At 51.0% G+C, this 24,307-nt stretch overlaps 7 protein-coding genes across 7 annotated transcripts; 3 read left to right on the top strand and 4 right to left on the bottom strand.

Moving 5' to 3' along the window:
• Positions 1-245: 245 nt before the first annotated feature.
• BCR37DRAFT_385998 (uncharacterized protein) lies at positions 246-4,243 on the top strand (the record flags this gene model as incomplete). The annotated part of the gene is made up of 2 exons (XM_040870406.1): positions 246-1,535; positions 1,574-4,243. 2 exons carry the CDS (start codon positions 246-248, stop codon positions 4,241-4,243), a joined length of 3,960 nt encoding a protein of 1,319 aa, XP_040727071.1.
• Positions 4,244-4,412: 169 nt separating this feature from the next.
• Positions 4,413-11,425, top strand: BCR37DRAFT_412302 (uncharacterized protein). The gene is made up of 2 exons (XM_040872219.1): positions 4,413-7,524; positions 7,568-11,425. Exons 1-2 carry the CDS (start codon positions 4,630-4,632, stop codon positions 11,333-11,335), a joined length of 6,663 nt encoding a protein of 2,220 aa, XP_040727070.1. The 5' UTR covers positions 4,413-4,629; the 3' UTR covers positions 11,336-11,425.
• A 233-nt stretch (positions 11,426-11,658) lies between these two features.
• Positions 11,659-16,295, bottom strand: BCR37DRAFT_243239 (uncharacterized protein). The gene is made up of 2 exons (XM_040866570.1): positions 14,438-16,295; positions 11,659-14,391 (listed from the first exon to the last, which is right to left on the bottom strand). Exons 1-2 carry the CDS (start codon positions 16,073-16,075, stop codon positions 11,689-11,691), a joined length of 4,341 nt encoding a protein of 1,446 aa, XP_040727069.1. The 5' UTR covers positions 16,076-16,295; the 3' UTR covers positions 11,659-11,688.
• On the bottom strand, positions 16,222-18,365 carry BCR37DRAFT_243230 (type II protein arginine N-methyltransferase Skb1). The gene has a single exon (XM_040866569.1). The coding sequence runs from the start codon at positions 18,298-18,300 to the stop codon at positions 16,516-16,518; it is 1,785 nt and encodes a 594-aa protein (XP_040727068.1). The 5' UTR covers positions 18,301-18,365; the 3' UTR covers positions 16,222-16,515.
• Positions 18,366-18,428: 63 nt separating this feature from the next.
• BCR37DRAFT_377268 (acyltransferase 3) lies at positions 18,429-20,510 on the bottom strand. The gene has a single exon (XM_040868776.1). It carries the CDS (start codon positions 20,079-20,081, stop codon positions 18,525-18,527), a length of 1,557 nt encoding a protein of 518 aa, XP_040727067.1. The 5' UTR covers positions 20,082-20,510; the 3' UTR covers positions 18,429-18,524.
• A 165-nt stretch (positions 20,511-20,675) lies between these two features.
• BCR37DRAFT_377267 (chloride channel) lies at positions 20,676-23,465 on the bottom strand. The gene has a single exon (XM_040868775.1). It carries the CDS (start codon positions 23,313-23,315, stop codon positions 20,802-20,804), a length of 2,514 nt encoding a protein of 837 aa, XP_040727066.1. The 5' UTR covers positions 23,316-23,465; the 3' UTR covers positions 20,676-20,801.
• A 134-nt stretch (positions 23,466-23,599) lies between these two features.
• BCR37DRAFT_391353 (Rhodanese-like domain-containing protein) lies at positions 23,600-24,289 on the top strand (the record flags this gene model as incomplete). The annotated part of the gene is made up of 2 exons (XM_040870998.1): positions 23,600-23,747; positions 23,793-24,289. The coding sequence occupies 2 exons, from the start codon at positions 23,600-23,602 to the stop codon at positions 24,287-24,289; spliced, it is 645 nt and encodes a 214-aa protein (XP_040727065.1).
• Between the last annotated feature and the right edge of the window lie 18 nt (positions 24,290-24,307).

Here is a 24,307-nt window from a genome sequence, read left to right as displayed (position 1 = left end):
GCTTGCGTCGGATTTTCGCGTCAAACGCGCTAGTGTTGCCCGCCTCGTCCGCGACTTCTTGACAGTCAGATCCGGCCATATCATCATCTATTGCTGGAAGCAGGAATGTCGACTGTTTCAGCGCAACAGTCTCGGATGTTTGTATTGAGACTTATGATGCGAACAAGCCAACTTAGCCTGCCGCTACATAAGCACTCGAGCATGCCATCTCAGTACAGGCAACGCTCAGCTTCCTCACCACCGACATGGTTTGGGTCACTTCCCTCATAAAGGGCCTCGCAATCGTTACAACACTAGCGACTCAGTTGGTCTCCGCACAGGCCCCTGGATCTGCAACTATTCCAATCAAAGGACCGCGCATCTCTTTCACTTGTCCAGATGGCTCGCCACTCGGTGTCACCGCCGACAATGGCAGAAACGCACCTGTTTGTGCTGCCGGCGACTCTGCCATTTTCAGCGCGGCCTTCTTTCTCGACAACAACTTCAATCACGTCGGTGATGCAGCACAGACTGCCGCTGTGAAGGCTGCCAATGCTTTCGGTATTGTCTACTATCTCTCAACAGTCAACCCAGTACCATCTACCGGAACGTATCTATCGACGTTCTATGAGTTTGGCGGTGGATCGGACCCGAATGGTACCCTGCCTGTCTACTTGACTGACTACACTGCTGGAGAAAATCAACGTTACTTGACTACTGACCAAGGCTTCCTCTTCTACTTGCAACCTGATGGACGATACAAGATTCAGTCTATTCAGCGCAACAACGAACAGCTCTCCAACGGTCCAGACACAGGCTACTGGCAGATTGACGCCTCCAAGCGCATCATCTCACCTGTAGCTGGTGGCCCGAACGAGGCTGCCCTCTTCGGCATCACCTTGTCTCCCAGCACAGCCGACTACCCAGCCGACCCAACGGAGAATCTCAGCCTTGCTGCATCTCCTGCTCAACAAGGCAAATTCAATATTGGCTACCAGGGTCAAAACTTGGCACTCTCTGGCCAGAGCTATGTCTTTGGAACGTCCACCCCAAGTCAATTTTCTTTCGTGTCCTCGACACGGACGCCAGGTATGTGGTCTATCGTTGATCAGTCCAGCGGTCAGTTTGTCGCTGTCTCGCCATCATCAGGTCTTGAGGCAGCTTCAACACAGTCTGTCAGTACCGACTTTGACGTGCTTCCTCTGGACTCTGGCTTCTTCGGCCTTTACTCGCAACTCAATGGCGGCAAGTACATTGTCATGGATCCAACAACCATGAACTTTGCGGCCAGTGGCGATGAATTGCCTGCCCTGAGTGACAACTTCGCCGTCGTGCCGGCTGCAGCCCCTGTTCAAAGCACGACTGCCGTCATTCCGTCAACCACGTTGGTCAGTACGACTTCAGTTGTTGAGAGCTCTTCGACCTCAACTGATGCGTTGACAACAACGACGACAACATCTCTCGTGCCAGAAACTTCAAGTTTGGCCACTACCTCAACAGTGGACCCAACCACATCTGCGATCACAAGTATTACGCCTCTCATCACGTCTTCATCGGTACGTCAATTTGCTTCCTCTCATCATACTAACATCAGACAATCATCCCGTTGACATCATCTGCAGAAGTCTCGTCGTCCACAGTTTTGACTGCGACGCCTTCTTCATCATCTGAGAGCATCTCGTCGACCGTGGTCATTGGCTCAACCTCTTCTTCATCAGCCACCGATGTTGTCTCGGCCGTCCTGTCCACCTCAACAGACCCGGTGCTGTCCAGCACTGCTTCTGCGTCCTTGCCAGTGGCGACTGTCAACTTCAACTTTGTGAGCGATCAAGGGTTCGATTACCCAATGATCGCGGTAACAGGCTTCACTGGCACTGATGATGCTCAAGTCTCGTATAATGGCTTGACATGGAGCAATGAGGAGGTATTCATGGCAAGTTCAGCTAGCAACAAGGTCTTTGTGATTACCGACAATGTCATCACTGACTCGACCGGTGCAATTCTAGCCTTTGATGCTGCAGAGGCTGACATTGCTGGTACTCGCTTCATCTTGGTTTCTCCTGCTCAGGTTGGCTCGCTACAAACACAGGCATTTGCATATGATCCAATCTCCGGCGTCATTGCCTCTGCTGAGTACATGCTTTATCTTGACAATGCTGCAATCTTGAAGGTTGTCAGGAAGTCTAGTACTGCAAGCGATTCCTATGTCCCTTTCACCAAGCTGCAAGCTTTGGTCGCTCCTGTGCCAGGCATGACAACAACCAGCACTAGCGAGACTTCTACAGTCGCAGCCCCTGCCACTAGCAGCACTGAGGCACCTGTTTCGTCTGAGGCTACTGCTACCACCAGCGAGTCTTCTACGCCTATCACCACTAGCGAGACGACATCTGTCCCTGTGACGGTCACGAGCGAGTCAGTTGTGATGACATCCACCCCTGAGGTGGTGACCACGAGTGATGTAACATCTTCGACTGTTGGTGAGGTCACGTCTCCTTCTGTCCCCGTCATCACCGAGCCTGTTCCTTCTTCAACTGTCAGCACTGAAGTGACACTCGATTTGACTACAAGCACCAGCGGACCTGTGTCTTTGACGACTGCCAGCGTTTCAGAAGCGCTGTCCTCATCTGCAGAGATTGTATCAGCCACTCTGAATGCTCCCACCGAGTCCACTTCATCCACTGCTACCGTCCCTACTACCGTGGCTGTCCTTCCCACGGTGACTGTCGAAATCTCTTCTGATCCGGCTTCTGCTTCGCAGCCCACGGAGACACTCAGTGCACCAGTGACAAGCGGTAGGCCAACATTCGTCGAATCATCAAGTGCCGTTGAGACTACGTCGCTTGAGGCGCCTTTGTCTAGCACCGAGGTCGTTCCAACTGTCCCAACCACAGAAAGTGCAGCTGTGGGTCAAACAACCATTGTCGAAACTAGCACGGCGTCACCAACCACAAGCACCGTTGCTATCCCCTCAGCCGGTACCTACGTCCTTCGCGCAAACGGGCAACCATTGGTCTGTGTCGGACCTGTCATTGTCGCCGTGAATGATGCCAATGTCGATCCTTCCCCAATCACCATTGATACCGACGGCACCTTCACCTGCAATGGTCGCACGGGCTTCCTTCGCCCTCAGGCTTCTCCCTCCATCGACTATGATGTTTTGCTGCTTACACCTCCACCGACTGATCCTGCTGTGGTTCCTGGCTTCTTTGGCTTCGTCGACAACGTCCTCGTGGCATCTCTGCAGCGATTCCAGAGGCGCAAGCGTGCGCCGGCCGTTTTGCTCACAATTGGTGTCGGTGCCAATGGCCAGGTCATTGCCGGGCCCAACGTGCCTGCCGGCGGCTTGACAGTCACCGTTTTGGCAGTTGCTCCAGCGGCATCTTCTGCAGCTCCGTCATCTGGCTCCGCACCTGCTTCATCGTCGACATTGGCTAATTCCGTCTTGCCGTTGCCTGGAACTCCTGCTTCCAACTCTGGGTCCTCGTCGACTTTGGTGGCTTCAGTCTTGCCTGGCTCAACGACCACACAGACGGTGGTGGTCACCACGACTATCGCAGGCGTCGCACAAACTGCAGTCGCTGTTCAAGTCATTGTCAATACCGCTGGTGCAGGACAAAGTACCGTCTACGTTACTATTGGTGGCGTGCTCGTACAGATCTCGGGTGCTGGTCTTCCTTCCATTCAGGCCGGTGTTGTCGTCGCTGGCGCATTAACAGCCGCACCAGTGATTGTCAATGTCATCGTCATTGTCGCTCCTGTTGTTATTGCTGCCAATGGAGCCTCTCCAGTGACATCGCTGACTACTGTCACGGGCTTTGCTACCGTCAGCGCAAGTGGCCTTCCTGCAGGAGCGGGCGGAATCACCATTGTCAATACAGCTGCCGCTGCCATCACCGCAACACTTTCAGTGCCTATCTCTGTTGCTACAGGCGTTGCAGGCCACTCTGTGGTACAGGGCTCGTCTGGTGCCGCCGGACAGCCTACGGTGCAAGGAGCCCCTGTCATCGCTGGACAGCCTATCGCTCAAGGCGTTCCCGGCATTGCAGCTCAGCCTGTCGTCCAAGGAGTCTCTGGCGTGGCTACTGCAGTCACCGCTGTGCCTGTTGCAAGCAACGCTGCTCCAGCATCCGTTGCATCGGCTGTTGCCTCTGCTGTCGCTGCAGCTGCAGCTGGTGTACCGAAAGCATCTGCAAACGCGGCCGCCTCGGTAGTCGGTTACGGTATGAGCACACTTGCGCTCCTCTGTGCTGTGCTTCTCTTCTAGACGTACTCGGCATCTATTTTCTTATTTCATCCTTTCTCCTATACTTATTTCATAATGTCGCCCCCTGACTCCTGACCTATGCCTCCGAATTTGACACCGCATCTAATATACAACCCGCATAGCCTGACTAAGAAATTGACCACGTCCCTCCCATGACCATGCTGGGCCTTCCAAAGGTTCGTAGCAGTGGCAAGTTGACACCCATCTGCACTTTTGCTGGCCGAGACCTGGATCTGCGCCACAGTGGCGACGCTCAAGAGTCGAGACCGCGAACAAATTGGTCGAGGGCAAATGGTCTGTCAACAGATGCACCCTTGGTCTGAGTGACGCCTTGATCGCACGACGTGCCGATAATAATTCGAGCCTGATCTCAGTCTTTGCTTGCTATGGTTGCATTGTCGCCGCCTGTCAGCCAACCCAGGGAAGATACTGAAGTTCCGGATCTCGAGCATTACACAGGACTCGAGGTCGTCTGGGCGGCCGTTCCTAGTATCGTAACGTACCGCGGCATCTCTCGTCTCAGCGGCCAACAGTTCATCATCAAGTTCGCCTCCGGCCGCGACGAAGGGGTCATTTTACAATTGCGACATGAGTTCCGGACGCTCAATTTTCTTCGGTCGCAGCAAGTATATGGTGTATCTGAGCCGTTATGCTGGAATGACTATTCAAATGGCAGTGTCATTGTCATGGCCTATGGAGGACAGACATTTAGGGAGCTTTATCTCTCTCGGCCAGTGCAGGAACGCGGCCCCGTGGATTACTTGAAGGTGATGCTCCATCTTCGTTCAATCACATCGACTTTACAAAGTGCTCACGCGCTCAATTGTCGCCACAATAACCTGAGAACAGATGTTCTGTGCGGCTTTGTCGACCGGCCGGGCGATGTCACTGTTACTTCTTGGCTCTTTTCCTCGCGACTTGCGGTTGAAATGCCCTTCAGCCAAGCAGATGTTCTCAACACATCGTTGCCCTACGTCGCACCAGAGTGCACTGGGCGCATGAACAGTCGCACAGTCGACTCCAGAGCGGATCTGTATTCCCTGGGTGTCACTTTCTATGAAATTATTACAGGGCAAGTTCCGTTCAATGAGACCTCTTCACTCGGATTGATGCATTCACACCTGGCCAACACTGTCATACCATTGAGCAAGTTTGGAGAACTCGACGTACCGCCTATGATTGACGCGCTTATCATGAAACTACTCCAAAAGAATCCAGATGACAGGTATCAAACTGCTGCTGGTGTCTTGGTGGACGTTGAGCACATCATCGAGGCTCTCGAGAATGGCAATAACAGCGCAACGATATCAATCGGTCGTGAAGATCTTGTCTCCAGGTTTGTTATTGCCCCAGACTTCGTCGCGAGGGAGCGCGAGCTCGGTCAGCTTACCGAACTTTTCAACCAAGTACAACAGACGTCAACAACACGCGTTGCTACTGTGGCAGGCTACTCTGGTATCGGCAAATCTCGGCTCGTCAAGGAGGTTATGCTAGTACTGTCGCAAAACACGCAAAACGCCCCTTTCTACGCAGAGTCAAAGTACGATCAGTTCAAAGCCTTTGCGCCATTTTCCACATTTTCCGCTGTCTTCTCTGATCTGTTGGCACAGATTTTTGTTGAGACTGCAAGTAATCTGAAATCCTGGCGTACAAAAGTTCTCCGTGTCCTCGGAGATGAGGCACGCGCTCTTTGTGAGCTCTGTCCAGATTTAATTATTTTGCTCACAGAATCTTACGTCAAGGGTTTGCCACCTGTCATTCCTTTAACTGGCCTGGCAGCAGAGGAAAGATTCCGTCGAGGGATCAAGAAGTTGATGCAAGCCTTCGCGACCAAGCTGAAACCCCTTGTCTTATTTATTGATGATATCCAATGGGCACCTCTAATCGATTTGCAATTACTTTGCGAATTGCGTTTGCAGAATCATCTCGTTCTTCTCACAGCATACCGGGACAATGAGGTGGACTCCGGTCACATTGTCAATACAGTCTTTATGGCTCAAGCTCAACCTGACCTCAAGCTAACCCTTGGGGCACTTCCGCTGTCTGGGACTCGACAACTTGTTTGCAACACCTTACATCGCCCTTTGCAAGCTAGCAATGATGATCATTCTCAGCCTGAGGTCAATCAGCTCGTACAAGTGATTCACGCCAAAACCAGTGGTAACGCCTTTCACATCGGTCAAGTTCTGCAAAGTCTCCATGCTAGCGGGCTTTTGAGATACGACTTTCATTCAGCAGCGTGGACCTGGGACATCCAGGCAGTACGCATGATCGATACATCAGATGACGTCGTGGCTCTTGTCCTTAAGCAAGTCAATGAGCTCTCGCCGCAATGTCGTGAGATCCTCTCTGTTGCAAGCTGTCTTGGCAATTCTTCCTTTCGCCTCGATATCCTGACAACCATCGTGAAGCACTCCCACAGTCTCGTCGCTTCTTCTCTCTTTCAAGCTATGAGTGCAGGTCTCGTCATCGCGAACGATGAAAAGTACAAGGCAGCCATTGCCGGCGCGGAAGAATGGCCGCGTGAGTTTGCTGATGATCTCGTCGAGGGCGCATTTGGCGCAGTGTCTTATCGTTTTCTACACGATAGAGTGCAGCAAGCTTGCTTTGCATTAGTCGACGAGGCTGACCGACCAGCGCTGCACGCGCGCATTGGTCTTGCCTTGCTCGAAACGTTTAGCCAGGATGACAGCATGATTTTCGACATCTGTTCACAAATCAATTTGGCCTCTGAGTTTGTTCCTGAATACCTCAGAATGGATATTGCCCGACTTAATATTCGCGCCGCTCGCATCGCATTCTCGAATACTGCTAATGGAAGTGCCCACGCGCTTCTTACTGCCGCCGCGAAGTTCTTTCCCACGGATGTTTGGTCAACTGCTGGCAGTTTTGCATTAGATTATTATTTGCTTCTTGAGGAAGTGTCTTCAAGCTTAGCTCTTTATGACGCCGCGAAGAATGCCGCCGAGACGGTTTTGCAACACGCTTCTGACAATATCATCAAAGTCAAAATTCACGGTCGCCTGATGAAGGCTGAATTGAGTGCCGGTCGAACGCGCGAGTCGCTCTGGTTTGGTATTGAGGGCCTCCGGTATGCAGGTCTCGACTTGCGTGGCTATTTCGCTGATGGAGCGGACGAACTTGTTCTTTCTGCGACAGCTGATCTCTGGGCTGCCCTTCCATCGTCACCTGAATCTATTGCTGCTTTACGCCAGATGCCGGCCATGACCAACGCGCTCACGTATGCCGCGCTTGATTTGATCCTCGAATTGTTACCCAGCGTAAGTAAATCACGCCGAAAGAGCATACAAACTGACATCACAGGTTTTCTTTGTCCGTCCAAGTTGCGTCGGCATTGTCACGTTGACTGCCATCAAGATTTCTCAAGAAGCCGGTCAAAACAGTTTTGGAAGCGCTTATTTCTATGGCTTTGCGTCTCTCTTGCTCGCCGAGGTCAGCTCGCCAATCCGAGACTACGAGAAGAGCCGCCACTACAGTACACTCGCAAATGCTGTACTTCAAGATCTCCTGAGGCAAGCAACCGGCACGCCAGCAAGCGTACCTTCGGCCATGGTCATCATTGGTGCCGCTGCTGCTTGGGTAGAAGATGCACGTACTGAATCTGCCAAAATTTTCGAGCAAGCTGAAGCAGAGTCTTTGCGCACTTACAACCATGAATATCAGGCTTATGCTTGCGGTAACAAGACCAGTTATATTTTGTTTGCAGGTGCTCAGTTGAATGGCATTTCGCAGGCGTCTTTAAGTCAGCTCGAGGCAATAGAGAGCTACAGACGTGCTGTTGGTTACCTCTACGTGAGGCCTGTCCTGCAAACTGTTGAAAATCTACGCACGAGCACGAATCTGGATGATATCCTCGAACTCAGTGGCACCATTTCAACACCAGCAGATATCAAGGCTATGCGAGAACTTTCCTTGCCATTGCACTTGGCGACGTATTACGGATGCGCCCTGCTTGTGCATGTTCTTTTTGCCTCAGCAGACAGCGAACGAGGCCTTCGACTCGTCGGAGAAGCGGCTCTTGTTGCGCCGGGAGCGCAGGGCCTTGTGACAAAATTGAACTTGTGTATTTACAGCTTGATTGTCTTGATTGACGCAGACGCTGCAATGGATCTTACTGAGGAACAGCAAAATCTTAAAGCAACGCTGACAGAATACGCCAATGTCTGGTCTGAGGAGTGTGCTGCCATCTTTGGCTTTTGGAAGCCTTTCTTTAAGGCAGAGACTGGCAAGTCTACAGCAACAGTTGAAACGACTTTGCAGCTTTTCAACGCCGCAATTGACAAGGCACAAGAGATGTCCAATGGCCTGCTTATTGCATTGTACAACGAAAGGTGTGCCTTATATTTGAGAAGCCTCAACACCAGCTTCGATCGTGCCGCAAGGGGATATGCTCTCGATGCAGCTGATGCGTATAAGCAATGGGGGTGTGAGTTCAAAGGGAGTCGAGTCATGAAAGACTTCAGCTTGGCTCGCCTTGCGCCAGCAGTGTTGCCCACGAAATTCAAGGATCCGTCGAAGGAAGACGTGTATTCGATGAGCTCGAGTACCGACACACTCTCAGCTGATGGACTTATTGCTGCATTGCCCGGTAAAGCGCCATTGCAGACATTTCCTTTCAAGCATCCCGCAACCCGGAGGTTGTCGAAATCACGTTCATCCCCTCGTCGCAAAGAACTTGATCCGGTAGATGAAGCGTCAGCGGAGCTAGATTTGGAAAGTGTTCTCCGAAATGCTCTGGTTCTATCAACATCAGAGAACCTCGAGGAGGCAATTCCCCACATGCTCAATCACCTCCTCCAGACTTCCGGCGCTCAAAATGCAGCGCTGATTGTTGCAGGCAAAGAGGACGGCCAATTTTCAGTGTCTGTCAGCGGGGCGTTGAATAACTTCAAAGTGCACGAAAACGTCTCCATCGATGACGACCAGAACTATGCCCCTGCGCGACTGATCCGTCTTGCAGCCAATTCACGGAAGGCGGTCATTGACGATGCTAAGATTCTGGAGCTGGATCGTTTAAAACGCTCGCTCCCAAAATCCTTCATGGCGCTGCCGGTCATCCTACAGGACAAAGTCACTGCCGTTTTGTACCTGTCCAATTCTCAGATCACAAATCTGTTCTCGTCGCGGAAGGTAGAACTCCTCACAATCATGGCAACGCAAGCGGCCATCACGATTGAGAAGACTCAATTGCTGAATGCCCTCGAAGAGGCCAACAGGGAGCTCTCAAAATCCAAGGCTGCAGTCGTTGACCATGCGACCCACCTAGAGTCCGTCGTCGAGGAGCGCACCAAGCAGCTTGAAATTCAGAATGCTCAGTTGGTCATGGCAAAAGATATGGCAGAGCAGGCGACTTTGATGAAAACCCGTTTCTTGAGTAACATGTCACATGAGATACGAACTCCATTCAACTCTGTGGTAGGATTCAGCACTTTGCTGCTCGAGACGAAACTTGATTCCGAGCAAAAAGACATGGCACAGTCCATCATAGATGCCAGTTCAGATTTGTTGGTCATCATCAATGATGTGCTGGACTTGGCCAAGGTCGAAGAAGGCAAAATGAAGCTTTCACCTGTTTGGTTCGACTTCAGAACGATGATGGAGTCCGCATTGGAGATGATTGCTCGCAACGCTGCTCTAAAAGGAATCGACATTGCCTATCTAGAAAGCGACGATGACTTCGAGATTGGCCAGGTCTTTGCTGACAATACTCGCATGCGACAGTGTGTACTCAACTTGCTCTCAAACGCGGTCAAATTCTGCCCCGAGAATAACGGCGGGCTCGTCAAAGCCACGTCAAGGATCGAGTTCATTGGCAAACCTGACGAGGAAGGCGATCAAAAGGTCAAAATAATTGTTGACGTTGAAGACAGGGGCATTGGCATTGCGGAAGCGGATATGTCCAAGCTCTTCGGGTTCTTCTCCCAGGTGGATGACAGTACGACCAGACAGTACGGCGGAAGCGGCCTGGGTCTCGCCATCTCCCGCAGAATGTGCCGCCTCTTCGATGGAGATTTGACTGTTGTCTCTGAAGTTGGCAAAGGATCGACCTTTTCTGCATCTTTTTGCGCTACAATCAATCATCGCACCCACCCAACCGAATCTCCACGATGCGAGGCGTTTGCCAAGAAGACCTGCCTCATCCTGGAGCCCTCCGACCTCACCCAAGAAGCCATTCGCCAACATCTGACCAAGTTTGGTGTCAAATGGTTCTCCCAGCGCACACTGGAGGAGGTCGCTGCAGCTACAGAGCAAGCTGATTTTTGCGTCATCGGCGACTCATTCAACCAGCCTGAGACCATCAAAGCATTACGCAAACGATGGGTCAACGTTGAGAGACTCCCCCTTGTGGTAATGATGCCCTTTGGCGCGACACTGCCGAAGCAGCTCAACAAACAGGACGAAGACGTCATCGATGCCGTTGTCTCGACACCTGTCAGAAGGGGTCGACTGTTGAAGTCAATCCAGAGCTTGTATCCAGAACAGGGCAATGGTTTGGCCAAGTCTGCAAAGTCTACTCAACCCAACATTGTGAAAAGCCCGAATCATGCGAGCAGCATGAAGCTTCTCCTTGTTGAAGATAATTTGGTCAATGTCAAGGTCGCGACACAGCTGTTGAAGAAACTTGGATATGTACCAAAAGTTGCGTATGACGGTTTGCAAGCCGTGCAGGCCTGCGCCGTAGAAGACTTTGACTTGATTTTCATGGACTTGCAGATGCCAGTCTTGTCTGGTCTTGCTGCAACTCAAGAGATACGTGCTGCACAGACGGACGACAAAGCGCCATTCATTTGTGCCATGACGGCCAATGCCATGGCTGGCGATGAGCAACGATGCATCGAAGCTGGCATGGATCACTACATCTCAAAGCCTGTCATGTTGCCAAAGCTGCGGGCTGTGATTGATCTAATGGAGACAAGATACAAAGCAGCCAGTGCTGGCGCTAAGGAGGACAGCCAGCAAGACACAAATCTTCCGACAGACCTGGATCTAGGTACGCGCCGAATGAGGCAGGCATCCGTGGCTGAGATGCTTGGCCAGATGAAGATTACTGGCGGCCTCGAAAGCACTTGATAGCTTGGAAACGCAAGCGCGAATGGCTTCACGATATTGCACACTAGACTTGTACACATAGCGTTGGTTTAGCACTATTGAATTATTTTGGCTCTATTCCCATGCCTGGGGCGCAAAGCGCCCCAGGCGGTTTATATAGACGGTTCATGGGTTTAATTGACAGTAGTAGCCATCGTTCATTGTTAATGCAAAGACGAGTACTCTGGGTAAGTATTGGAGCTCTCTATGGTATCGAATCTGTTGGTGACTGCTTTTGCCTGATGGCCTGGTCGCCTGCATCGAACCTCCAATGAGCGCAAATCATCAGATGGCTGGGCTCAAACCGACTGTATCTTCGTCTATCTATCAATTCCCTAAACAAACGGGTTGTAGACTATCCGTTCCTCAATGTATGCTTTCAGCACATCCTGAATCAAGTTTGCGTCAGATTGAAGGAAGCCAAGCAGCTTGCTTGACCTGCTCCCCATACCGGAATGGAGCTTGTCTAACAGTTTTATACGATTCGTGGTGCAAGCTGAAGGTAATGTCAATCCTGCATTCCTCTTGCGTTCATACTGCAATACATGCCAGCAATTCCATAACCTCAAGATATCTGGCTTCAGCTTTCCTGACCTTACGGAGCGTTCAGCACGACTCAAACTTGAGGGATGAAGCACACAATGTACTGCTTTCAAGGCACCGCATGTTTTGAGACTGCAACTCTTGCAGACTCTGCGCACATCACTTGAGTGCTTTCCCTTTTGGATGAAAATTTCGGGCGCCGAGGGATCAACGGGCCGTGGTGCTGGTGCAGGAGCGGCGAAGTTCATAAGCCTGACAGGCTGCTCAGGCGGTCTGGTGGGTCCAAGGTTGCGCACAATAGGGTCGCTTGAAGTGATATAACGCGTTTCTGTCGATAACCTTGCCTGGTAACCAGCAGCTATTCGTCGCATCGCGGATGAGTGCAGGAAATTCGTCATCGTGTCGTTCATCCTCTTCTTCTCGTCACTCTCGAAGAATTTCCTGACATGGTCGACAAGCTTGTATTGCATGATCTGCCCATCAGCCTTTTTGTTGACAGCTCTGGTGATATGCATATAGCCCTCAGCCGAAGGCAATATGTTTAAACGCCCACTTGACCTTTGCCATTCGTCCAGAGCGAGTCTGCACAAATCCCTTTCTGCTTTAGTTGTCACGGGAGCAACCGCGAACTTTGTTCCGAACTGGCTGGCGAGATAGCCGTGGACCTGTTCGTCTTTTGCATACGGTTCAAAACCGTGAGATGTGCAAAGCTCCGGGGAGAGGCGTGCTACTCCAAATCGTTGGTCGAGATAACGAGAATCGCGATCAGCGTATTCATCCACCACAACCCAGTGACGCAGTACTTCTGGGACAGGTATGCCAAGTTCAATGTGGAGCATTTTGAGCTGATCTAAAAGCTCAAAATTGTATCCACCTTTCCAACATATGCCGTGACGCCAGCGCATACCAACTCGCAAATTATAGCGAGAACGTTGCAGCGTCATCCAAGAGACCCCATATTGGTAGCTCCCGTGAATGATGGAATTCCTCTGGTTAGTGCTCCGATGGAACACTTCATTTCTCGACGTTCCCCTTACCGATCGCCATATGGGAAGACCTTGACTTGATCCAGATTGGTGATGCAAGCAGACGCCAGGAGGATCCGAGAGGTGTCCTGCTTTGATAGATTCCAGGAGGTTTGCCACGTCTTTGAGCATGTCGGGGGTGATGAAAGGCTTCTTGGTGGCAGCGCATTCGATACCAGCGACATAGTCAAATAGGGCCTTTACTCGTATATAGAGCACGTTCGGCTCAGGAATGAACCGCCTCACATGTCTTCTGATCCATTTGGGCTTGTAACGGCAAGCGTCTTCCCAAGTGTTGCCTTCCCTCGATAGGAAAGCTTCTACCAAGGCCTTGTCTTCGCTATTGATGGCGAAGATTGCGTTGGAGAACTCTCGACGGAACGCTGCGTGGAGCATGTGCTTCTTAGGCCATTTCACTCGATTCATAAAATGAAATGAGTCGTCCAGGACGCGTGAATAGAGTCTTGGCACAGTGCCTTGACGCTCTGCACTAGCTTCAACAATGCCTGCATGTGACGCGCTGAGAAGCGCATCACTTGACGAAACTAAAGTGTCTGGCTGTGTTTCGATCTGAGCAGCAACGTCAGCAAATGCCGCACGAGCGTTGTGGTCCACCGAAAGATCGCCTGCTTGCAAAGCACCAAGGAGAACGTCGATCTCGCCAAGTGAGTCCTCTTCCAATTCGTCGTCAACAGTCGTTTCAACCATATGCTCATCGTCCAGTTCATCAATTGTCGTCTGCAAGGGAAAGAAGCTAGGCTGGAACGGTTTGTAGTGCTCAGCCACAGGCTCTGTTTGGACTGAATCTTTTCGATGGCTCCCTGGCAAGCGTCGCGGGCGCACACAGTAGCGTCTGAGTATCAGTTGCTGGCCTTCGATCGTTGTTGCAGGGACGATTTGGTCTAACCAAGAGCCAGGGATCAGACTTTCGACAAGGATCTTGTCAACAATAACCACGACTGAGTTGCTCGCATTCTTCCTCTTCTTCATCTTCTGGTCTTCTGCTGCGAGTCTGCCTTGAGCGACCTCTCGTGTGCCATCGTTCGTGAAAAGCGTGACGAGATCATTTGGCTTGGCCTGAGAAGTGAGCATGCCATCTGACGGGTGCCTAGTCGCTTCGTGGTATATCTGAAGCGAGATTTGAGCATCGAGCGCAGCGTATTCGGCTTGTTCGTTTGTCAAATTCTCTGCTGACCACTTCCCTGTTCGGACTTCTGGCTTCGGTAGGTGCTTGCCCAAAACGACCTCAGTGAACTTCGTGAGAGAGCCTTGTGCCTTGTCTGCAAATCCTCTTTGCACAATTACGGATCCAAGTTCTAGTGCTCCAACGCAAGATAATCCAAAGGCTTTGTTGATTCGCGTCAAGTCACCTTGGACGCAACAACCTGTCTTACGTACTGATGGATGCTCTAGAAGCATTATGAGACTTCGCGGCAGTTGTCCACCGTTATCTTTCGTAAATTTAGACACCTGTACAATGTTAGCGAATGCTGAAACAGATTTTGAAAGTTGTTACCCGCAGGACGTGAACAGACTCATTGTAGGCGATCTGAATGATATCGATACCGCGGCCGGCACTAGGGCCACTGTCCCACTCTGCGTCCAGTCCAACAACGATCTCCTTGCCCGACTTTGCAGCGTCATTTGCATCTTCAAGAATGTTCTTGAGAATCGCTTCGTCAATTTCGGCTTCTTTTGCAAGCACCTTCACGCCATATGTCAGTTTTGCAGTTTCCAACGGAGCTTCGTACTGTGCGACAGGCTCGACGCCGGCCACCAAGCTCTTTATAGAAGCTTGCATCATCTTTCGATCATGCTTGGGATTGTCCGTGTAGCAAACAACGAAACCTTGGCCATGATAGTAATTGAGGTCTGACTCGATGGCTTTCAAGACAGCAACCAGATTGTCAACACCATTTGTGGGAGTCAGTAGATGCCCAAGCACTTCGTTGTATTCGTTGACAATCGTCCAAACTCCGACCATGATCATTGTGCCATCTGGGGCACATAATCGCATGGCTCCCTTGTATGTTGCATCATGTCCAAAATTCGTTCCAGAAAGCATCGAGGTCCGCTTATCCAATTTTGGCTTTTGCCTGGTCATCTCTTTTGTAAACAAATCAGTCAACCAGTGAACACTAGGTACAAGTCCGTTGTACCGCAAGGGATCATTAAATTCACCGAAAGATCTGAACTTATCCGCAGATTTTGGCATATCGGCATTGAAGGAGGTCCGAATGTCCGTTTGCTTTCTTGACAAGAACTCCTTGATGTTCGATAGGTAAATCGCGTTCAAGGCTTGGAATTTTCGCATGGCACTGTTGTTTAGCATTTGCCTGAACGGGTCCGGACCAGAGCCATTAGCAACAGTGTCCTGAAAGCGCTCAAATAATGTTTTGGAAATGCCAGAACGATGAGTGAGAATAGCAGGAAAGGTAACTTGTAGTCCGTAAGGCAGGGACTCTAGCAATTCAGTATCCGACGCACTGATGGTTTCTAAGCTGCAAAATGAGTTTTTGCAGCAGTAGCGATAGGCCATCAACAAAAAATGTCTCCCGTCGTCATGTATGCGCCGAGCAGTCGGCGAATTGCACCATCCTTTGAATCGTAATCCGACCTGACATCGTGGACACGGAAGACGGCCTTCTTCATCGATTTTCCCGGTGCTGTTCCCAGTCCTGCTCCAAAGAGCTGGATGCCAAACGAAGACTGAAGGATGGAAGAGGACGTTCACATCATTTGGGTTATCCACCAAGTGACTTTGTGGATCTGGCGGATGAATCCAAGGCGACAAGCCTCCTTCGTAAAGCTTGATCCTCTTGTTTTGGATTTTGGCCCTAATTTCATTGATGAGTTCCACTTCAGCTGAATTCCCATCGCTCTCCTCCGTAGGGATTGGCTCTGTATTGGGATCATCGTTGTTGATACCATCGCTGGGTACTTGGTCTGGATAGATGTCACTTTGGACACCGGAGAGATCGTTGGCAGGGCCTGGAGGCCTATCATTCCCGTCTGGCGATATGTCTGCAGAACTTGTGTTGTGCGCAACGCCTTCTAGTGCTGAGTCGTCTGAATTTGCCATACTCGCATCATCCTCATCCTCGGCGGCTGCAGCTTGAATAGCGGGATGAACTCCCGTCATGGTCGCTGGCATTGCAAACTCGACGCTGTCAAGGGCTGCTTCGTCATCTTCGATAGGGTTCGACAGAGGCGGCTATAGGATCACCGAGCTCTTCTTATGTGCCAGGGGCTCGTGCACCTGGGCATTGATGCGACATGCGCGTGAGAGGAAATTACCCCTGAAAGCCTTAACGACCAACATCCCAAGGAAGGTCAGCTGTACTTGAGACGGCTCAGAGCATTGTTCCGACATTGCCGAGGTTGAGAAGAAGAATGAAACGAGCACACGATCCGGTCATATCAACAGATGAACTCCGAGGAGCAAAGAAGTGCTCGTTCGAAAAAGCACTGGCACAGCCAATTTGCGTTGCAGAGGCGGTCGAACTGTCAATGTTGAAACTCGGAAAAGAACTTCGCTTGATCCGAGCTGCCAAGCAATTTAAAGAGGAAGCGCTTGCAAGATGTGTAGCCCGCTCACAGTAAAGCAGCATTTGCTCTGCCAAATCGATTGTGGATGGCACTCGAATAAATCTTGGCACCGGCATACAAAATCTCGACGCAGTATTCGTACCACACTTTTTTACCATCCGTTTCACGCCAAAAACACACTTCCATGGTCGATTCTGCAGGCACTTGAATTGCAGTCTTGAGTGGGAAGAAGATGGGAAACCAAGATTGCATCTCTGGGGACTTGAGCGCAATCGTATCCGGTACAGTGGACAACTCCACATCATCGTAGAGTATACTTTCAAAATATCCCGCGATTCCATGACATACGCCAGCAGCCTCGATTTCAAAGGTGACCCTGCCAAATCGCTTATTACATTTGTTTGCACCAATATTCATGGTAAGCGAAATGTTATTGTGTGGATGGTGAAAATGCCAGAGTGGCTCAAACCCGGTGGACAGCTGACAGCATTGATCCAGCAGCACCACATACGGAGTCTCCAACGCTGTAGTCTCCGAGCTTCGAAGTAATGTCGTGTGCAGCTTGGGCGCCATCAGTGGACTGACAAACGGTGTATAGCGGCAAGGTATGCTGACTCCAGTCTCAGGGCAAAGTACATCTTGGATGCCGTCGAGACATTCTGGGGACAGCTCGTTGTCTGCAAAAGAGCCAAGCAATTCTGACACAAGGATGTGGACATATTCCTCGGTATTCCAGTCGCGCATGTCCGTTTCAAACAACGTGATGTCCAGTCCAGCCCAGTCGTGCTTGAGGCGTCGTTTTAAGCCGAGTACTGCGTGAGGATTCTTCTCGATGACCATAAGGCTGATGACATGCTCGCTAGATTCTGCTGCTCTCAGCGCACAATCGACCAAGGGCCCTCTCCCAGCGCCAACGACAGCTACAATGGTTCGCTCGTCATGAGGCCGATCCAGTAGAGCTCGAGTAATGGCCAGTTCGTACTGATTGTACTTGATGAGATCGCGTTCAAAAACTTCGTAAGTCGCTGAAGGTAGATTGTCCTGTAATGGTTGCAGCGGTGTTTGCAGAAAGTCTCGGTAGCCTGCCATGCTAGCCTCGGCCGGTGTCGGCTCAGGGACATTTTTGAGAACATAGCGAAGGTACTGCAGGTAGGCATCATCTCCTCCAAGTCTTTGATGTCTGTCAATATCTTGAAGTACAAGTGCTGGTGAGTAGCGTGCCGCAGCGCCGATAAATGATTGATGAGCTTTTGGAAGTACAGGATAGCCTTTTGAATTGACAAGAAAGATATTGGCAGAGATAAAAATCATTCGCACGTCTTCGCAAAGCCAACGATTGCGCGTTGTCTCTGAAGGGAGTCTTGTCGGGAGCTGCAAAGCAACGTGTAGCCTGTGGTCATAGCAACATGCTGAGCGAATGGTGTCCCAGATGTGCCAAGTGGACAACGTGTTGTCGTCAATTTCATTGCTCTGATCTAGGAGCGGTGCTGGACACAGAGGTAGAAGAATGCTGAGTTCAAGCATGGTGTGCTGCTCCAGAACAGGAGCGATACTCTGAGCGAAAACAAGTGCATCTTGCTGCGATTGCGGTCCTTGTATGCATACTTGATGCATACCATGGAACTGTGTGAAGCCTATATCGTTCACAAACTTGTCTATTGAATCTTGACGAATAAGCGAGTCGATGGAGTGCAAATCTCCACATGCAACGAGTGCAACGCCAGCTTGGTCGACCACCTCATCGGGGCAGATGTCGAGTACATTGAATGCGTAGCCGCGGGAATGAAGCGATTCCAAGCTATCTTGAGAGCACACACCGATCTCAAGCATAGTTCCAGCACGGTTCCCTCAAGCTTGTACAGCAAGCAGCTGAAGAAGGTTTGTTATGATGTTTAGTTTGTAGTCGAAAGTCTCTAGAGCCTTGGCTTTTTTTTGGCGCGGCTCCGCACCCTGTGACACTGGACAACGACACCACGCTGCTTGTGACATATACAGGGACGTCTTTCAGCTTGGGTTTCAAAAGCGTTCGTAAATATGAGTGATACTACATGACATTAAGCAGCATTCCTCTCCCTAGTCTCTACGTCACTGCTGTCAAAATGGATTGCCCACTGTTCCACACATCGTGTCATGCGCACTATCGGCGCGTCAACATGCCTCTCGAATTGAGCGGACAGTGCAAAAACTACCACAGTCAATGTGGCAAACCAAATGACGCCGGCAAAGAAGGTAAGACCGGCACCGGCTAGGTCAAACATCTTTTCAAGTGACACCTTCTCGGCAGGAGACTCTGTTGAAAGTCGAAATGGTGAAGCTGTTTGTACCATGAAGCTTAGCAAAACGTACTGCAAGCGGCGGCCGAGAACGTCGCGGACTGCAATATGCAAGAGGTAAACGCTGAATGAAACTTTGCCCAAGTATTGCGCCATGGTTGTTTCGCAGAATCTTTTCGCGTAGCCAAGCTGAGAGATGCTTGCCACAATAATGACGCCAGACCAAGCATAGCCCCAATAGTTGCAGTCGGAACGAGTCCACTGTTCAGGAGCGAGTCGCCACCAAGTGTTGAAGCCAGGAGCAATGTCGTTGTGCTCGAGTGCACCCCGCATAGGTGCACCTGCAAACATGATCCCTAGTACCAGGAGAACAGTCCAGATTACATTCTTGCTCAGCTGCTTGAGCCTCGGGTAGCAATCTCGCGAGTTTTCGGCGCTGAGGTCAATCAACTGATTGGCCTTCTTCTCCTGCACCAAGGTCCAGTCTGCAATGAGCATACCTGCCATGAAGCAAAAGACACCCCATGCCGTATTGATGATGGCATACACACCAACGCCAAAGACGATCAAGTTACGCATGCGAGGCTGCAACCGGAGGGTGGCGAGGAGCACGCCATAACACCACAGTGACCCAAACATCTCCATTGGCAACGTCCAGATGATGTTTTCGTACTTATGAGCGAGAGAGCCGCCAAAGTTCTGGTACTCGAATGGAGACAAGTAGCTAGCTGTGGCCTTTGCCCAGTCCTTCAGCTGCTCCGAGAATGAGGGATAGTAGGGACAACCGACATCGCCAAGTGAGCACCGGAATCCCAGGCGCACAAGGATGAAGGCGAGCACAATGATGACCAAGGCTGGAGCAAACAAACGCATGCCGCGTCTGAAGAGTGCACTGGACAATCTGTTTGCTGCGGAGGTCACGCGCCCCTGACGCAAGTCCGACAGCGTTCGCTTCGTCAACACATACCCAGAGATGACAAAGAAAGTACAGACCATGGCTCGACCGGCCGCATAGGTACTGCGAATCAATGGCATTCGAAACCACTGACTGCTGCCGAATTGTCCGCCTCCATAAGCGACATCAACGACAGTCCAAAAGTCGGCATAGTGGAAAATCATGACTTGCAAGGCGGCGATACCTCTCAGCCCATCGAGCCACGCTGTTGCCTCACGTTCGCGGACAGCTGCAGAAGTAGTCGTCACTTGGCCACAATTGCTATGGCTTTGCGTGTAGAGTGGATAGCAGAATGTTTTTGCAAGGAACCTGGCACTCGACTTGCGATACTCATACCAGGGGGAACCACGTTCAACTTGGGTCTTCTCATCGAGGATGTCCATGACAGACGCTGCACAGGTTGTAGTATGGTTGATAGAGAATCATTCTGAAGTAGCTGGCTGAGCAGACTATATGGAAGACTTGGCCCAAACCTCGTAGTCAGGCGACAGTGCGCCCGTCTACTGTCCACGGGCGCCGTTGTGCAACTGACAACCGCTGAAATGAATTTTCCCGCCAGTGGCCACGAGCCAAAAAGCGGAGCACTTGCATGCGGCATGTGATGATTCTGATGATGCGAGTCTACACTGAACCGACAGCCAACTCCAAGGAGGCCTATGCGGCATGCTCATCAAGGACTCGGACCCATGACATGGAGAGTCAAGAGACGAAGCTCAGAGCTAGCACCAGCGTTTGCTGAATCGATTTCTGAAGATGCTCCGATCTACAAATGGCATAGACGTTGATAGTCTGATCTGCTGAGTCCTGACTTCTGATATCATGTTCCATGTGCAAGCGCAAGGGACAGCCCGTCTGCTACTAGCCAGCCGCCATGGTGCCAGGGTTTAAGCTTTGAAGCACCTGTCAAAACGCTAATTTTCCGCCGGGGCGGTCCACGCGAGGTGCCATCTGAGGGGAAATCTTCCGAACCGCCCAGCGCCCAAAGCTACATTCCATTCCAATCCAAGGTTTAAACGATTGCACTATCTACCAGTCTTCCCTGCGATGTGCAACATGCCCTAGCAATCTTCTTCTTTCTCTATACCATTAAAGTGTTCATTGCCTCATGCCCGATGCCCGAGGTCATTCAAGAAGCGCAAAAATCGTCGCTTATGAATGGTGCCACGGTACTCGCTACCATCCAACACACACAAATAGCGCAGTCCAAGCTTGCTAAACATCTCGAGTGCTAGCTCTAGCGGTGCTTCACATTGTAGCGTCAATGGCGAGCGATCCACCAAGGTCGTCAAATCCGCATGGCGAGTCGTTGAGGCTTCATTCAGCACATCTGAAAACGGAGCCGCCGGATCTGCTGGAGGTCGCGAGTGTGGGCGGCGTGTAACTGTTGGGTCGATAAGAATAGGCATGTCCCCTGAAAATTCGTCTTCATCAGTCAAGCCTTGATCAATCGTATGGCCAGCTGGCTTGAATTGCATCTGTTGAGCTGGTAGGAGATCCAATGCAAGCGACAAGTCTGCCAGCGCGATATACCCGACCAGCTCCCCGGCCTTGACAATACTGAACCCAGAGTCATCTAGTCCTGCCTCGCGACTCCACAGGATTTGTTGTCGCAACTGACTTGCTCGAACAGTAGATGACTGTGTGACGTCGATTGCAGTGCGAAGCATGATATCCTGACTCGGCAACAAGTCAACCAACTCTGCGTTTTGCAACTGGTAGTGGTGACTTTTGGCATCGAGGTAAGGATGGTCATTGAGTTCAATGAGCAAATCATAGATCCCTTGTGGCTGAATGCTTTCGGCAACCCATTTGGCGACCAGAATGGCGAGCATAAACGGTACGACAAAGTCAAGCGACCCCGTCAGCTCAGACATGATCACAGCAAGGGATACAGTCATACGTGTGACACCTGCAAGTGTTGCTGCACAGCCAATCATAGCGTAGATACCCGGCACAATGCAATCCCCTGCACCACCAATCGGACAAAGACCACCTAGGCGTGCTAAATTTGGGCTGCTCAAAGCGAGTTGCTGTAAAGAAATCCCCAAGATACGACCGAAGAGCGCGCCGACTGCCATGGTAGGCACAAAGATACCTGCCGGGATCCGACACCCAAATGTGATGACGGTGAGCACGCATTTGATGAACAGGGCATAAGAAAGTGCACGAACGATAGGACCAAAGTCGCTTGTGGTCGACGGGCAAAGGGGCGATGGAACCATCTCAACGCATTCAGTCAGCAAATCATCCACGAGCTCGACTCCACCCATCTGTGTAAACCGATTCCAGTAGCTGACAGCCGTGGCCAGGAGCGTCACAGTCAACACCTCGATGATCGGATGCCTAGCGACCAAGGCATGTCGACGAAAATGGCGAGACCATGCCAGATTCGCATTGCAAAAGAGCGCACCAAAGAGTCCGCCGAAACAGCCAAGGAGCACGAAGATGGGGAGCTCTCTATAGTGCCAGTCCTTGGAGAAGGTCGTCTCTAGCAGTGTCAACTTGCCTGTACCATGTGGATTGAGCGATTTCAAGACAATGGCTGTGATAGCACTGCAGAAGAAGGATCGCCAGATGACTTTGGGTGTGAAGTAGTACGACACTTCCTCCAGTGCAAACAAAACACCGCCGATGGGTGCACCAAACGCAGCTGCTACGCCCGCTGCGCATGCAGCAGAGAGTGCTTCACGTCGCTTGGCATCTGATTCGTGAAATTTTGGGACAAATCGCGTCAAGACATTAGCGACACAGCATGCAAGATGAACGAATGGACCTTCCTTGCCGAGTGGTAAGCCAGACGCTACAGCGAGTGTCAGACCAATACATTTGACTGCGAGTACGCGAAAACCGAGATATCCATGGATGACAAAACCACTGAGAATCGTCTTGACTTCAGGGATGCCACTGCCCGCTGCCATGTATATAGTTTTGCCGTTTGGAAAGACGGTCAGGGTGGTCATGGTTAAGCTACTGCTGATGAAGACCAAGCCGAGGCAGATACTGAGGTAGATGAAGAATTGTTTTGCAGCATGATCGCTCCAGTAGTGGAAAAGTCCTTCAGGACAAGCACTCTGTCGGAGGAAAAAGCCATCAGGCGTTGTGCAGTAACCGCTCTTGAGCGAGTAGAGAGCAACTTCGCTCATCATCACTGCATAGGCAATCAATGCTGTGAGAATACCGATCGCAAGCATCAATAGCCATCCTTGTAGTGCATCCCAAGCATAGCGAGCTCTTCCGCGCACAGAACGGTCGGCACGCAATGCATCAAGCCGTCGAGCATCAGCTATGCCATTGCCGAGCCAGTCCACAGCCATGTAGTTGTCATAGAATGTACGATTCTTTTCGAGAATACTGTCATGTTGCAAGCAATACCCTTGCTGCTGGGCTGCTTGCGCGATACTAGCAAATGACTTGCTGATGCGTAATTGACGGTCTTGTTTGGTCCGTTTCATGGGAGACGTCGTGCCAGGACTGACTGGCGCGGAGCGCGAACTCCATGTATAGAATGCGCTGTTTCCATTGCTGCTGAGCAGCGCTGTGCGCTCCGTTTGCGCGCCTCCAGCGGGACTGGCAGGGTGTGAGAAGCTAACTGACTTCACAGCGCGCTGGCTTGTCATTACCTCGAGATCCCGAGATGCGCTTGCTTGATCAAGCTTGGCGACCTATTTCACATGCGCGACTGAGCTCGAATAGCTCGTCTAGTGACAGCAAGCAGAAGCTGAGCTCTGATTTCTAGTCTAGTGACAGTAATAAGCAGATGTGTGTGTCTATGGATGCTTGTTGTGTGCTTGCTTCAGCGTCTGTTTTGTTTGCCCCTGGCGCGGCGTGAGACAGGAGACCCCGCAGACTCAACGTTCACAGCTGCAGAGACCAACAGTACAGTAGAGTATAGACTGTGCATATGCTTCGACAGAGGACCTCAGCAGCTACCGTAGCACGGCATGCAAGGGCATTTCATATCTCAGCTTCGTGGTTTCGACAAATCTTGTACAGCTACAATGACATCAAATCAGTGAGCAAGGCATCGCCTGCGACCAAGAAGATTATCGGTACGCAAAGCAACACAGCTTGAGATGCAGTCGCTGACCAAACAGATGTGCGTGAACCAAACGAATATGCAGCAGGTGCTATTCCATCCTCTACCAACATTTCCGTCAAGTCTCTGCAAGAAGCACTCTCTCTGGACGCACCAGACTTCAAGAGCAAATTTGGCATTGCGAAACCGTCTAAAGAGCAAGATGAGGTCATCTTCTACTGTCGCTCGGGTGTTCGCTCGACGGCTGCTGCAGAGATTGCCGAGAAACTTGGCTATAAGCAAGTTGGCAATTACAAGGGATCTTGGTTGGATTGGTCATCCAAGAGCGAGGGCGAGCAGGCAGGAGAATCTAGTTCGCAACTCAAGCCTGGACCTGATGGTAAGATCCAAGGTGTTGGGGAAGGTGCAAAAGGTGGAATTGACTTGAAAGCCATGAACCAGCGAGCTCATAAAGAAGCACAAGAAGCCGAAGCCACGCCATTGACAACGGATGGAAAGGAGTCGGAGAGTGTCAAAAACGGTGCAGAGATGAAGGAGGGAAAGAAGTTCCAATAAGTGATATCTATATGCGAA

Source organism: Protomyces lactucae-debilis (genome assembly GCF_002105105.1).
Source record: "Protomyces lactucae-debilis strain 12-1054 chromosome Unknown BCR37scaffold_4, whole genome shotgun sequence".
Taxonomy (NCBI): Eukaryota; Fungi; Ascomycota; class Taphrinomycetes; order Taphrinales; family Protomycetaceae; genus Protomyces; species Protomyces lactucae-debilis.
The sequence above is the reverse complement of the archived record's forward strand: the minus strand, read 5'-3'. Positions and strand labels throughout refer to the sequence as shown.